General features: G+C 35.0%; 1 protein-coding gene across 1 annotated transcript; it reads left to right on the forward strand.

Moving 5' to 3' along the window:
* The first annotated feature begins 1,142 nt into the window (after window positions 1–1,142).
* LOC112529402 (transcription termination factor MTERF2, chloroplastic-like) lies at window positions 1,143–2,544 on the forward strand. The gene has a single exon (XM_025140672.1). The coding sequence runs from the start codon at window positions 1,193–1,195 to the stop codon at window positions 2,255–2,257; it is 1,065 nt and encodes a 354-aa protein (XP_024996440.1). The 5' UTR covers window positions 1,143–1,192; the 3' UTR covers window positions 2,258–2,544.
* Window positions 2,545–16,820: the final 14,276 nt, after the last annotated feature.

Raw genomic sequence — 16,820 nt, forward strand, 5'->3', positions numbered from 1 at the left:
GGTCTATACTTTTGAATGAGTTGGGTTGTTATGAGATTTTCCAAACCGTCATAATTATGTTGGGTTGTAAAATTGTCAAAAACCACCCAATCCAATCCGTGTACACCCCTAAAATTAAACATATTATGCTATACTTGGGAAGACATTAAACATAGAAACTCAAATTTTCCTATGTTATGTTTTGAAATTATACATCGATATGACACTAGGATGAAAGTAGAATATAGAACTAGGGGTGTTCGTGGTGCGGTCTAGGGTGAAACCGTACCACATACGCAGTCTGAGCATTTTCCCAAACCGCAAACTGCACCGCATGAACCTCAAACCGCATTGCAAAATGTGGTGCAGTGTGGTTTATGCGGTTTCTCTGATCACACTTTATGCATAAATTATAAGTTTAAAATAAATTATAAAATCAATGATACAGTGACCGTACTCCAAAAAATTCAATACATCCGATTCCCAAATATATATTGCATAATTAAAAATAGTCTACGAAATAAAAAGTATAAGTTCAAACCAAGTTAGACATGTGAGTTGTGACGTTTACAACTTCTTCTTTCATCTGGCTCCTTAAGTCCCGACTCCAAAATGGCCGTATGGGATGATGAGATTTTGGACCTTAAAGTTAATTTATCAAATTCGAAAACTAAAAGTTCAAAAATATTACATAAATACTAAATTATTCTATATATATATATGTTATATATAAAATTAAAAAAGTATACAAAATATGCAATGCGCTACAGTTTGAATCGCAATATGATAACTCATGGTTTGATAAAATGCGAACCGTAAATCATACAAAAAAAGTTATAGACCACACTTTTTATAACTTTTTTTTGATTAACCTGGATATCCAACCTGTTATGCGAGCCGACTAATTTCAGAGAGACCACATGCTTTGTAGATAGTCTGGAGTCATCGCATTTGAACTTCTATGGACACAAATTTTTTTTTATTCTTCCTCAGATTTAAACTTGAGACCTCCTGGTACTTTTAATTTTTACAAAATCAAACCACGCTTTATTATACCGTAGGTACAAGTTATATGATTTGACGGTTTGAATGGACACCGATGCCTAAAACCACCGGTTAATTCACGAGTTTAGGCCTAAACCCTAAAAAAACCTCGTCGCGCTCAATTCAGGGTTTAGGCTTCTGTTCAGACCATTCGCTATGCAAGCCGAAAATGGCGACTCTCTTCTCTCGTTATCTTCACTCCGTTTCATCCTCGTCGACAGCTAAATCCTCCATTGTAAGTTACCTTACAGATTCCTTAGGGTTTTCCAAACCAAAAGCCCAATCACTCTTCAATCGCTTTTCATCCACCGAAACCGATCCACAATCTGTTATTTTGTTCTTTGAATCTCTTGGATTCACCAAGACTGATATTCGAGCTTGGGTAAATGAATCTCCCCAGATCCTTTTTTCAGGAGTCGAAGAAACCCTAAAGCCGAGGATTCAGTTTTTCCAGGATCTAGGGCTCACTGGTTCAGATCTGGGCAAGTTTATTTCAAAAAATCCAGTTTACTTATCTAATCGTTTTGAAGAACGATTGAAACCCTGTGTTGATGTTATAGAAAAACTTATGGTGAATGATCATAGCAATGAGACTATCATTCGAACGTTGAAACGATGTAATTGGGTTGATCTGAAGAATCCCGTGACAAGAATTTCTGCTAATATCAAGTATCTAGAGGAATGTGGGATTGTTGGGTCACAACTTGTTATGGTTATGAAAAGGCAACCAAGGTTGTTGATTATGGGTGAATTGGAACTTAGGGCTCTTGTATCGAAGGTTTTAGATATGGGGTTCTCGATTGATTCTAGAATGCTGGTTCATGCTCTTCATAGTATTAGTTGTATGAGTGATCAAACAGTTGAGAGAAAGTTTCAACTGTTCCAAACTCTTGGATTCACTGAGGTCGAATGCTTGGATATGTTTAAGAGGGCCCCTGGATTGCTTAGAGTATCAGAATCAAAGTTAAAGCTTGGGATCGAGTTCTTTCTGAATACAGTCAAGTTTGAACGGGCAGTGTTAGTTCGCCGTCCCACGTGCTTGATGCTTAGTTTGGAGAAAAGGGTGATTCCTCGGTACAACATTTTACATATTTTGGCGTCAAAAAGGCTTTTGAAGAAAACACCGAAGTTTCTTAATGTTGTATCCATTCCTGAAGATGAGTTCTTAGACAGGTTCATTTTTAAGAACAGAGATGATGCAGAGAAGTTGTTACTGGCTTACAAAGGTGGGTGATCTTGGTTGTGCCATAAGAATGTAACATAAATGTGGGGTGGTTTCGTGATTAGATGTTTTAACATCATTGACATTCATAATGATAGAGATGTGCACCATGTTGGTTGGACCTTAGAAGTGGAGAATATATTGGTTGGTTTCAGGGTGTTCTCAAAGGATGTGCAGATTATTAAATGTGATAGTTGCAAAATACTTCCTTGTGAATTTCAAGCGTCCTAAAAATGTCTGGGGCAAACTCGGAACTCTTTTCATTTGGATTCATTGCTAAACTACTTATGCATATTCAACTTCAGTCTTATGGTATCATAAATTTCTTTAAAAGATTCTGATACTTGTTTCTTGAAGTACCCATGGGTCAGCTTTTAACTTTGTGAACACTATTTGCTTTGTGGTGGTTATAAGCTTGACATATTTGAGCTAAGGCCAATCATTGTTAACAATTCGACAAGAGCTATAAAATCAAGCCATAACCTACTACATTACCACTGTTAGATGTAATTTATATAATTTTGGATCTATTATTCACATTGCTGATATTGTGCATAGCTGATTCCATTACTCAACATGTGAACTTTGGTTTGCAATTATGGAACCATACAAGTTCAAATTTATTGAAATTGCCTGTACATTTGGCACAAATTATCATAGATCGAGCATATTAACAAAGTGTAATTAAACATTTTATACATCAGGAGAGGTTGCAATATTATTTAAATCTCCACTTTTGAGCCATTTCTATATATAGTCACAGTTATACTTCTCAAATGTGCTAGTGCTTTCTTTTACTCCTCCAGGCCAATAATCTTGAATATTGAGGATGCAAATCTGCTTTTAGATGTTGTCTGCGTTCGAGGCCTCAAATGTTGTCTAGTAATGCTTCATTTATTCGTTTGATATCGTTGTCATTTGTTCTCTTAGAGAGTTGTTAGCCATTTCGAAGTTAAAAGGTAACATATTTGATACCCATAAGTTGAACACTGACACGATTGTGAATGATTACCTATTAGCTAGTTTCCTGTACAATGATCTGATTTAAAGCATTGAATTCAAAATGTGGAATTGGGATCAAAATTTTAAAGCAACTAGCTTGTAGGTGGTTATTCTTTTCTTCTTTTCTACTCTGAGATCATTGTTGGAAGCGAGCCAAAAGGTTACCCTTTTAACCGTTATGGCCGTTTCATGTTTCTATTTTGCAAGTCCCATTTATATGGTGCGAGAAGAAGAAAGAAATGAAGGAAGATGAAAGGAATGTGAGGTATGTACGGATGGCTGTATATCTATGATTCATAATGTTTCGAATTTATATGTTTTGGAACTGATTCTTAGAGATAAGTTGGTAACTTTGTATCTTGGTATATGCATCTATTATCAACTGGACCATGGGTGTGAGGCAGGCAGGTGAAGAAATGGTGCAGGGTTTTAAGATATGGGTAGTTTTGAATCTCATTTCATCTCCCTGATTTTTTTACATCTATTTTGGTTGGATAAAAAATTGCATATTTATCAGCCTGAGTCATGTCCCGGTCTAAATGTCAAATCACTCATGGGACAAGAAGTTGTTATTTTATCATCAGGTGTTTAGACTTGCTATCTATAATCCATAAATGGTATAATGGGTCGAGTTTTGGTAAGAGATTATATTTTCTCAGCTAGCTCACTTTGATGAATAACAAAGAGAGAATAATAGGTCATTTTCTCCTACTTTCAAAGTGAACCTCATTCGTGTTTCATGGAATTACATGTGTTTTGGTACTTTATGTCGATGGTAGAGGTGATTGTAGGAAATCATGTTCGGGATATCATATAATCTGTATAAGCTGATTCTTAGAGATTACTTTCATAATTGTTGATTCTCTCTTTAATAGATAGAAATTGTATCATCTTTTAGAGGCTGATTTATAGGGGCCGTTACAGATTTGTTTGTATATAAATATGTACGTTGTATTCAAGTTGAAATGAAGCTTTTCACACACTTCTTAACCAGCTACATGGTATCAAAGTTGTAGGTTAGAAATCCTACTTCTTTCTCTCAAGCCATCTGTCTTTTTAATATGCTTATCCCTATATCTCAAATAGGCATGGGAATTGAGAATGGCCCTTGACTCATCAGGGAACCCGGTCTACCCGCCCTGGGTGAGGACGGGGATCCCCGTTTGTCTCAAAATGGGGATAGGGATAGGGACGAGTATTGCACTCCCTGCCCATCCTCGTCTCGTACCCGTTATATACATTAATTAATAAATTAAATATATATATAATTTATTTAAACTAAATTGGTATTTTATAATTTCTTATTTCCTAACTAGGTTTAGAATCTAAAATTATTATTCTTTAATGTTAGTATGTAATATTTTGGATGTCAATTCTGTAATTCAAGAGGAGAATAACATGCATGAATTTCAGAGTTGGGAATCGACATACCTCATGAACTCAGGTTCACTAACTTGAGTTCGCTCCACCTTATCTTCTTCATCAAATACTCAAGCTCATTCCACCTTATCTCATCCATCAAATAGCTCTAGTACTCCAACCTATCCGGATCCAGACTTGATCTACCCTATGTCTCAATCGTATAACTCTCAGTCAAATTCTGTACCCGAACAGTCACTCAATGTCTATCACAAACACCTTCTTCTTCCCGATGCTGTTGTAAAGTTTTGAAAGTAGGAAAAATCCAGACATGCTTGTAACAAATCAACAAAGTCATGAAACTTCCCGGGCAAAGCTGAACAAGAAAACATACAAGATGAAATTTCTGATTCACAACTAAGTTCTACTTGGTGATCATACATTGGATCTCCCTATTGCCCAAAGAATAAGGGTAAAAGATCATGCACCCAACATCCCTTTCACAGCCACACCTCTTACCAAAAATTGTCTCCAAGGGCATTCTTGACGTCCCTAGACAAGGTCATTGTACCTAACTCGATTTATGAGGCTCTAAGGATTCAGAAATGGCGCGAAGCAACCTTAGAGGAGTATAATGATCTTTAAAGAAATGGCATCTGAGTGTTAACTGATCTACCACCTAGGAAGCAAACAGTTGGTTGCAAATGGATTTTCTAAATTAAACAAAAAACAAATTGGAGTATAGACAGATACAAAGCTCGTCTAGTGCCTAAGGGGTTTACTCAGTCATATGGAATTGATTATCAGGAAACCCCTCTGCTTCTATAGCCAAGCTTAATACAACTCGTGTTTTATTGTTCATTGCAGCTAATCAGGGTTGGCCGCTAATTCAACTTGATGTCAAGAACGCCTTCTTGAACGAGATCTGATTGAGGAAGTCTATATAGACATCCCTTATGGATTTGAGAACAAGGAGAACCATGGGAAGGTTTGCAAGCTGAAGAAAGCATTATATGGACTTAAATGCTTGGTTTAGCACATAAGCAGATCATACATTGTTTGTCAAATACTTCTCAGATGGGAGATCACATCTCTAATAGTATATGTTGATGACATTAAGGGAATCATCAAGAAAAAATGAGGAGATTTAAAAGGCTACAATCTGAAGAGTTCAAAATTAAAGAAGGGCTTTCTAAAATATTTTCTAGGAGTGGAAGTAGCAAGGAACTGTGAGGGCATCTCAATCTCCAAATGCAAGTATGCGCTTCACCTCTTACGTGAAACTGGCATGGTTGGTGCAAACCAATTGAGACCCTATGGACCCTAATACCAAGCTAGGGCCTCAGAGAGATGAACCAACAATTGATGAGGGGCAATATCTGCGATCGGTAGGTAAGCTGATGTATCTAACTCACACCCGTCCTGATATAAGTTTTGCTGTCGGCATCGTGAGTCAATTTCTTAGGAACCCATCAATAGATCATTTGAAGATTGTGATTCTAAGATATTTGAAGGAAGATCCAGGGAAGGGACTCATGTTCAAAAAACCTAACCGGAGACTAGATGTCTATATCGATGGATCTTTATATAATGGAAGATCATTTGGATACTGCTAATTAATTTGGGAAAATCTTATAACATGGCGCAACAAGCTGGGCAGTTAATAGCGGTCATTTGGGAAATAGCGGTATCGTAGATTGAAGTGCTAAACACCACTCTTTGACCTCTATTTTTTCATGGTCTTTTTTTTTTTTGATTTTTTCGGTTTTTGAGTGGGTTGTTTTGTTCGAGAACTGAGACCCAGGTTACTTCTATTTCACCAAAGTTCAAAACTTTTATTTGACCCAAACTTTTAAGACTTTTATTAGGTTAATAGTTAAAAGAACTCGATAAATTCCAAAGCCAGACCAATTTTATATATAAGCAACGCCGACAAGGATTACTTGTCTCCATACTCTACTTCAATCTACGATTCTAGCCCTTAATCGAACTCCCCTCCACTCTCCAAACTCTACGAGTATTGTTTTGTTTTCACCCATTTTCCCATATTTCTTTTTCTTGTTTTGTTTTTTCAATTTATAAACATAGTTGTATATCTATTCTTTTTATTGGACTCATTCATTGTTTTGTTGTCAATGTTAGGCATCTTTATTAATTATATTTTTATTGGGCAGTAATTACTAAGTAGTTTAGGGATTGCAAATAACTCGGTTAGCTTTTTAAGCTTTACAACTCTATTACTATGTTGCTTGTGTGGTTTGAATTGTTCGACTTGATATGCATTATGCATACAATCTATTAAGTTATACTCATCATCTGAAAACGTGAATAAGCTAAATTCTTGAAAGGCTGAAATCATAAAGGAAATTGAAAATATGAATGTTGAGTTTAAGATTTTGAAATATAGGTTAAAAGGTGAAAGGAATTTAATGCTGAAATTTAGAGAAGAAAGTTGTGGCTATAAATGCTTGAGTGAGGGTCTATGAGAATAAAAAGAAATTTTTAAATCATAAAAGACTAAGGGGCTGTTTGGCAGTTGCTGAATGGTTTTGTACAAAATGGTTAAGTGGTCAGAATGGTTAAGAGGGTCAGAATGGTTAAGTGCTGAATGAAATATGATTGTTTGGTAAATGTTCTCTGAATGACAACAAATTACCATTTTAACCCTCTTCTCATTGCCTCTACTCTTTCCAAATATCAGGCACAACTCATCATAATAAGGAAATGGCTTATAAATAGATACACATAAACAGATACCAAAATGGCTTGATTCAACAGATACCAAAATGGCTTGATTCAACAGATATCAGAATGGCTTGATTCAACAGATACCAAAATGGCTTGATTCAACAGATACCAAAATGATTAGCTCATAACTTGAATCCACCAACGATCAAATCGATTACCTCATTCAAACAGCCCTAAGTTCATCGACATTGTGATTGCAGAGGGAAGGAAAAAGGAGACAGAAGGGAAATACCTGAAATCGAGTGGGAGACGWTGTAGAAGACAACGGAGACGATGGAGAAGACGCTGGAGAACACGATCGAGTGGGATGAGGAACGAGGATCTCGCGTGGGAGGAAAGAGTGGCGGGAAGCAGTAGGGGCGGCGACGATCGTGGTGGGGGGGGGAGACGGCGAATGGAAGACCGACGATGGGAGGGGGGAAGACGGTGAATGGAAGACCGACGATGGGAGGGAGGAAGACGGCGAATGGAACCGACGATGGAGGGGGGAAGACGGTGAATGGAACCATGGAGGTGGGATGAGATATGAAGAACGGCTTGAGAGGGCAGAGTTGGAAAAATGAACATCTGAATGGTTTAGTGAAGTTCTAGGTGCAAAATGGTTAAGAGGTTAATGTAACCATTAAGAGCTTGTTTTTTTTTTGCCAAACAGTCTTGACCTCTTACCGATTAAGAGGTTGGCTCTTAATGTCACCATTAAGAGCCAAACAAACAGCCCCCTTGAAAATGAACTTATGTTGCTCAAGAAATTGAGTGTTGTTGAGTGTGTGCGTGATAATATTCAGTCGAAATTTGACGTTATTTTTGCTGAAAGATTAAAGCTTTATGATAAAAGTAAACAGTTGGAAGATATTAATTACAAAAGAGGTCAGTCTGAGCAAATGCTGAAATTTTTGACAAAGAACCCAAAAGATACTCGTTTTATAATCCTCAGATGGGTTTGGGTTTTACTGAAAATGATACTTTGAAAAATGCCCCTCAATCTTTCTACGATTTTGACAGAAGGGGGTTGGCAAAATTTGCAGTTGCTACTGTGAAGGAAATCTTTGTCAAATATAAGAATGAATCACCTATTGTTGATAAAGATTATGTAAAACTGATGAAGAATCTTCTGAAAAGCAAAACTTTAAATCAATTGGAATGAAATATGATGATATGAACTCAAGTTATGAAACTAGAGAAATCATATTTTCACATATTGAACTTGATTCAGTATACCCAACTGAAAGAGTTCAAACTTCATATGTTTTTGAATCATCTGAAAAGAATTCTACAAAAAATTTCCGAGTTTATCAAATTAATGACTCTTGATTCGTTCGATTTTTTTTAAATGAGTCTGATTCTGAATCAAAAACAGAGATGGTTTATGATTCAAACAAGGCTAAAGAAAGTACTGATCAAGATGGAAAAGTGCATTCAAAATTATGAATTTGATCAAAATTTGAAAAAGATTTATGATCTTGAAGATGAACTTCGTGCTGAAAAAGATTTACATATTAAAGCTGAAAATTCCTATCCAAATCAAAAAGACTTTGAAAATAAAATTTCTGAATTGACCTTGCTTATTGTCTGTAAAAATAATTTGATTGCATCCAATTTGAAAAATATTTCAAATTTAGAAAAAGAATTAAGTTCGTGTTTTGATGAGACTCAGCTTATGAGTAAAATCATTAACCTTGAGGAAGATCTCAAAACAACTTCAAGATCATTTGCCAAAAATTTAGAAGCTGCTCAGATTATCTCAACTGCAAAACAACTGTTATTGAGAAAATTAATCTTTCTAAAAGTAAGTTTGAGACAGGGGAACCTTCTAAATATAAAACTGGAAATATTTTTAAGGCTACTCCTAAAACCGTCAAATCTGTTTTGAATGCAAAATCTGTTAAATCTGAATCTTTATATGCGAAGCGCTCAACTAACACAAAATCTTTTTTTGTCGCATGACTTTTAAAGATTGGAAATGATTGCAAGCGGAAGTCTTGGTAGAAGATTGAGAAAAATGTTTCAAATAATTCATCTTCTGTAAAGAATTTTTCTGTGAATAAAAATAGTTGCAATTGTAAATTTGTGAACTGAAAATGCAATCTGGATGCTGATCTTAAGAATGTTAAAAAAATTTCTCATCCGGATCTTATATCTGTTGTTAAGCGTCACATACATTGCAATTATTGTGGGTCAAACTTCCTTGCAGTTAACGCCAAATGTAAAATGTCTTTAACGCCAAAGCAAAAGTTTTTAATGGTCCTCCAGATCTTAAAAAAAAAGTGCTTTACAGAAAAATGTTTTTAAAGTAAAAAAAGGAGAAGCCACATTTTGTTGATGTTAGATTTGTTTGGAAATGGGTTCCAAAAGCTAAATATGAATGACGCGTTAAATCTTTATCTTCTAATGTTCTTTCTAACCCAAAAAGACCCATTTGGAAATGGGTATCTAAATCTCCGTGATTGTTTTTACCGGACTGTCATGTGTGGTACGTAGACTCAGAATGTTCAAGACATATGATAGAACACAGACACCTTCTATCTGATTTTAAAGAAAAGTCTGGCGGAACAGTCACATTTGGTAATAAAGAAAAAGGATTTGTAAGAAGATACAGAACATTGTCAAACAGCATTGTCACGATTAAGAAAGTTTTCTATGCTGAGGGTTTAAAGCATAATCTTTTAAGCATTAGTCATTTTTGTGATAATGGGCTTGATGTAAAATTCTTTGTTAATAATTGTGTGACTTTTGACTATGAAGGGATAGAGGTGATAAGAGCTGAACGCTTTGGTAATCTTTATGCGATTAATTTTCCAACTCTGACTGCTTCTAAGTCTGTTTGCTTAATTGCTAAAGCATCAAAAGAAGACTGTTGTACATGGCATAGAAGATTATCTCATCAGAACTTCAGAGATATCAATCGACTTGTAAGCAGTGATTTGGTCATTGGTCTGCCTGAACTGAGATTTGATAAGAACTCACCGTGTTCTGCATGTGAAATGGGAAATAATACAAGATCTTCGCATAAAACAAAACCTGCTTCATTTTGTTTATCTCCTCTTGAAATAATTCACATGGACTTATGTGTACCAATGTGTACTAATCGCTTGGAGGTAAAAAGTACATCGTGGTGATGGTCGATGAATATTCCAGATACACATGGCTAGAGTTTTTGAGAGCTAAATCGGATGCGCCTGTGCTGATCATATCTTTTATCAAGCATATTCAAGCTCTTCTACAACTTCCAGTTCAAAATCTTCAAAGTGACAACAACATTAAATTTACAAATGAGACCCTTCAAAGTTTTCTTCAAACTGTCGGGATTTCTCATAATTTTTTTGTTGTTCGAACTCCGCAACAAAATGGAGTTGTTGAAAGGAGAAACAAAATATTAGTCGAGGCTTCTCACACTATGTTGGCTTAATCTGGTTTACTTATGTATTTGTGGGCTGAAGCAGTGTCTACCGCTTGTTTCACACAAAATAGAACGATCATCGCCAAGAGCTTTACTAAAACTGCTTATGAGTTAATAAATAAAATAAAGCCTAATGTAAAATCTTTCCATGTTTTTGGATGCAGATGCTTTGTGCTTAACGATCGAGAAAATCTCGAGAAATTCGATAAGAAGGCGAAAGAAGGCTACTTTATTCGCTATTCGTTAAAATCTAAAGCTTTCTGAGTCTACATCAAGCCATCCAAGATTATCATAGAAAGCATCAACGTTAGATTCGACGAATCTTCGACTTCTGAACAAATCAGTTCAGGAATCAAGCTACAACAGTTAGCTTCTACACAAAGCAATGTAGAACCTGTACCAAACAGGATAAATAAATTTGATTCTTCTATTATAAAATCAAATTTAGATTCTTTATTCAAAGACACATTTGATCTCACTTGGGATATTCTTGTATAATACGAGATATCTGATCTACCCAAGTTGAATGAACCAGTAGTCCTGATTCCGCAACTTACTCAACTTTCTAAACGATCTGAAACTGGTTGTTCAACATCAAATGTTGTTCAACCTGAATCTAATGAAGGCACTAAATCAGAAAATGTTCAAGCTTAGGCACAGACTCAACCAGAGATTGGTCAATATGATATTGATCAATCTGAGTCTTCTCAACATGTCAATAAAGCTGAACATTTTGAGATTCAAGTTGAAGAAGAATATGATGATATTCAAACTGAAGCTGAAAGTGAAATTCAAGTTGTAACTAATGACTACGATGATCATAACAACTTAACTGATGTTCAACCCCTTCCTTGTACTCACAAGTGGACAAAATATCATCCCCCTACTCAAATAATCGATAATGTAACTAATTATGTGAAAATGCGATCTGCTACCGCTAACGAGTGTCTTTTTGTGAACTTTCTTAGTACTATAGGGCCAAAGAAGCCATTTGAAGCATTGCAAGATCCAGATTGGATCAATGCGATGCAAGATGAACTTCGATAATTTGAAAGAAACCAAGTTTGGAGACACGTACCGAGGCCGAAAGACAAATCAATAATTGGTACAAGATGGGTCTTCCGAAACAAAAAGGACGAAATGAGAATTGTAGTAAGAAACAAAGCAAGATTGGTTGCTAAAGGTTACATTCAACAAGAAGGTATTGATTATGATGAGACCTTTGCTCCAATCGCACACATTGAAGCTATCAGAATATTTCTAGCGTACGCTGCTCACAAAAATTTCAAGGTTTACCAAATGGATGTCAAATCGACATTTCTAAACGGTATTCTTCACGAAGAAGTGTACGTGAGTCGGCCTGAAGGCTTTGTTGATCCACATAAACCAGGTCTTGTCTATGTTTTAGACAAAGCTTTATACGGTTTAAAACAAGCTCCTAGGGTATGGTATGATGCGCTAACTCAATTCATGTTGAAGTCCGGTTTCAAGAAAGGTACGATAGATACTACGTTATTTCTTAAAAAAAAAGGTAAGCATATGATCTTGATTCAAATATATGTTGACGATATTATTTTTGGTTCTACAAAGTCAAAGTTTTGCAAGAATTTTTCAGACATCATGAAAGCTAAGTTTCAAATGAGTATGATGGGAGAATTAAATTTTTTTCTTGGTCTTCAAGTAAAACAACTTCCCAATGGAATATTCATTAATCAATCCAAAAATATTAAAGATATTTTGAAAAGATTTAATATGTCTGATTGTTCTTCGAAAAGACTCCCATGGCCACTAGTATTTTATTGGATGCGTATTTATCTGAAAAATCTGTTGATCAACAAATTTATCATGCTATGATTGGATCTTTACTATACTTAACTTTAAGTAGACGAGATATAATGTTTTCAATGTGTTTTTGTAAAGGATATCAGGCTAATCCAAAAGAGTCACATCTTGTTGCGGTTAAGAGAATTCTTAGATACCTCAAAGGCACACAAAATTTGGGCCTCTAGTATCCTAAAGAATCTGGTTTTGAGCTGAATGCATTTACTGATTCTGACCATGTAGGTTGCAAACTGGATAGAAATAGTACTTTTGGATCATGTCAGTTCTTAGCGACAAACTAGTCAGTTGGACTTCGAAGAAGCAAAACTGTGTTTCTACTTCTACTGATGAAGTAGAATACGTTGCAGCAGCTAGTTGTTGTTCACAAGTTTTGTGGACGAAGACACAACTTTTAGACTATGGGTACACGTTTAATAAAGTCCCTATCAATTGTAATTCAAAAAGCGCGATTGCAATAACTGCTAATCCAGTTCAACACTCTAAGACCAAATACATCGATATCATGTATCATTTCATTAAGGATAATGTACAAAAAGGCTTAATTGAGATGTATTTTGTGCAGACTGATTTCCAATTTGCTGACATTTTCACAAAACCTCTCGATGAGAAAAGGTTTTCATTTTTAGTAAGCAAGCTTGGAATGCTAAATATGTCTGTATGAAATCTAATCCATCTTTCTATAGGGAGCTAGAGTTTAATGTTTTTATCTGTATTTGATCTTTTTGTGCTTAAATTTTGAGTGTTTCCGAGATATAACATCTAGGGGGAGTTCATCAAATCAGAAACATCTGATTTGTCATTCTTATCAAGTATATCATTCTATACTTTCTCTAAATATGTATAGAAGAAGAACAACTTCTATGTGTATAAGAAATGTTTTCCTAAATGTGCAAACCACTTCTTGTACTTAGATGATTTTCATTTATAAGAAGTGTGAATTTTAAACGATTTTGTTTTTATTTCTTTTTGGAAACGAGTACTTTCTTTGATTTGGTATTTTCTAGAGATTTTACTTGCGTATTTTCTCTTCGTACATAATTCTAATACCCGATTCAACTATTCTTCAAATCGTTATTATCACATATCTAAAATGAAAAATCATCTTCGGTGATAATACACTCGTTGGTACTGAATTTTGTTTCCTAAGCTTAACTGAAAATAATTCTTTCATTAATATATATCTCTTTATTCTTTGATAATGTAAATCTGTAAACTTGTTCTTACAGATCTTCATTCATTTCTCTCGATATTATTTTTTAATAATCTATTTTTGTATATCACTCCTTAATATGTGATCATGTGATTAATTGCTACATTTTCTTTCTTGATCAATTTCATCTGATCAACTGTGCATAATTGCAATATTATTTTTGATCAATCATTTGTGATCAAATGAGCTTACAATGAATTTTTTTAGGCGGGACTGAGAGCTTAACAACAATACCTCTATGGACTATAGAAACCGACAATCCTACCCAAGAGAACATTCATATCAGAGTGAGCTTAAATGCAAAATGGGTGTGTGCGCAGAGTTTAAAATTGTAAATGAGAGGGGTAGTTAATGCGAGCTAAAAGAATCGATGAGAGTTGTGTCTAGGATTAAAAGATTTCTGATCTATCCAATATAATCCGAGCAACCACACAATCTATTAGTTCTCAACTCTTTCGAGACTAATATTGAAAAAGGAAAGCCCATGATAACTCTTGTTATAACCCCCACCAACTACTCATTTATCTCGCAAAAGATAATTATTTCAATAACACTTGGGGAACACAGCTCATTATCTGTCGGTTTCTCATTTGGAGATAACTGATATTGAAAAAGAAGGATATATGTCCCCCCTTCAAGTCTTATTGATCGTAAATTGTGTCTGATAAATTTTTTATAGTCCACACTGTTTATCTTTTGGAGCCTAAATTGAACCATTAGTTGCTTTATCATCTCTTCACTGCACAAATTTACAAAATATTTATTATTTTGTAATAACGTTCATAGATACGCTTTTCAAAACTATCAATTATTGAATGGAAGTCCTAATGAGATGAATATTAAAAAGTCTCATATATGAAGTACATTCGTTGTACATAATATATGTGTTATATTCACAGACCAATTTTTTTTAAAAAGATTGAAAACAGGTTCATAAGTTGAATCTGGTTCTTTCCCTTACCTTCATAATCTGAAAAGATTTTATAAGCGAATTTGCAAAAATTTGGTTAACTGTTTATGAATTGACGACATCCTTTCAAGAGTCATTCATTTCAAAGTATGATGTAAATGCTCCTCATTTTCATCGTAAGGGGGAGTTTATATTGAAAATAAATGAAGATTTTTTAGTCAATTTCTGAAGATCGGGGAAGGTGTTCAAAGTATGAAAGGAGTTAATCGATAATTGCTGAAGATTATTGTACTACAATGATAAAGGGAGAATGAATGTGAAGATCATTTTTGTAAAAAGTTTGTTGTTTCTTAAAAAGAGGGATTATTCAAATATTGAGGATTATCAAATTAAAGGGGAGATAAGGTTTTCCTGGTGTCAAGTTCTTTCTTTTTCAAAGCAAGAACACCAAGAACACACACTAGCCTATGCTTTCTAATCTTCATCAAAAACAAGTCTGTAGTTCTAAATATTGGTTACTTTTACTCGAAATCCTCTGTTTGCTTTCTTCTTTTCTATAAAAACAAACAACTTTTTTGGTTTAAAACCACTCTTCTTCATGGTTTTATATAAACCCAAATCTGTTCTAAATCAAAACTTCTTTCAAACCATATTCTTCTAGAAACCTAGGTTATATTTTGTTTTTGAAACAAAACCACCATTTCTTTAAAGCCCTAACCAAACTCGAAAAGCCGTTCTTTTGGTTTTTCGAATGATTGTTAGTTACATTTTAGAATTTTATACTACACCTTCTTGCTTCCTTCTTCCTCCTCATTATTTCTTGACCAGAAATGAAATCTGCTAAGAATGTGAACTTTTACTTCGAGGAGTGCATCTTCAAACCAAACAATCATCTCGCTTTTCTTGAAATTCCAGCTGACAAGTCTCACTTCACTAGCGCTGCTTGTTTTCTAGGGAACTGCATCCTCACCTATGCTCTGACCTTCTAATCGATAATGGTGAAGGACATATTGAAGCAATTATGGTATAATATTGAGGTGATTCAGAGCAAGGCTACACTCGGAAACACCACCACCAATATCTTTTGTTAGATCAACAACATCTCTATCAACTTTGGACCAACAACCGTATGCTCAGCTCTCCAACTTCCAAAGGTATCTCCCTTTGCAAGAGAACCTACTGTTGAAGCTATTTTTGCCTTTCTTAAAGACATCCACTACGCTTGGTGTTAGGATCAAGCGCTTACCCACTACACCAAAAGCAATTGACTTGGTGAAGGCGCAACCTTATTTCCCTTATAGTGTAGCAGCCAACGCCACGTTTCGATTTAGGAAGATGCTGGAACCGTGACCAACAATCCCCCCCAGCATCTGCCGGTACTAATAAGAGCTTCAATTTGTTTTTAAAAGGACTTATACGTATTTTGACTTGTTGACTTTGACTTGTTGACTTGTTGACCTTTTACGTCTGATCTTCATTTTGGAATTTTGACTAAGTGTTGAAAACCTCCGATTTGAGATTTTTAAATCAAATTGATTTTTGTGCATTATCCGTATTTGATTTTGCATAATCTGGCTGATTTGTGAATTCTTTGTTAAAATATGGTTAAGTGTTTAAGCGATATAAAGTTGCTTGTTGTCCGGACTTCTAATCCGAATAACTTGTTGCAAATTCTATCTTTTTGACCGGACTTTCAATCCGGATAAACTTGACCGGATTACTAATCCGGATAAGTATGTGTGCATAATTTGTACTAAGTGTTGAATGAGTRCAAAATTTTGTTTACATATTATCAGATATATTTTTGTAAACTGATTCTTTAATTCAAACTTTGAACTGCAGTTGATCCTAATTCATACAATTTGATAMGATGAGTTCACGAGAAGCAATGGCTATTGGTACTGATACCAAGCCACCTGTTCTGTTTCGTGGTGACTATAATCAGTGGAGAGACATATTCCTGAATTTTATTGAGAGAATGAAATAAGGAGATCTAATCATAAAATCTTTAATGGAAGGTCCTGCTGAATTCTTCATAGAGGTTGAAGCTGATGTAATAGCAGGCTTACCTGCACAGAAAATTCCTAAACTGAAGCATCAATATTCA

This window comes from Cynara cardunculus, assembly GCF_001531365.2.
Source record: "Cynara cardunculus var. scolymus isolate 2C chromosome LG 16, CcrdV1, whole genome shotgun sequence".
Classification (NCBI taxonomy): Eukaryota; Viridiplantae; Streptophyta; class Magnoliopsida; order Asterales; family Asteraceae; genus Cynara; species Cynara cardunculus.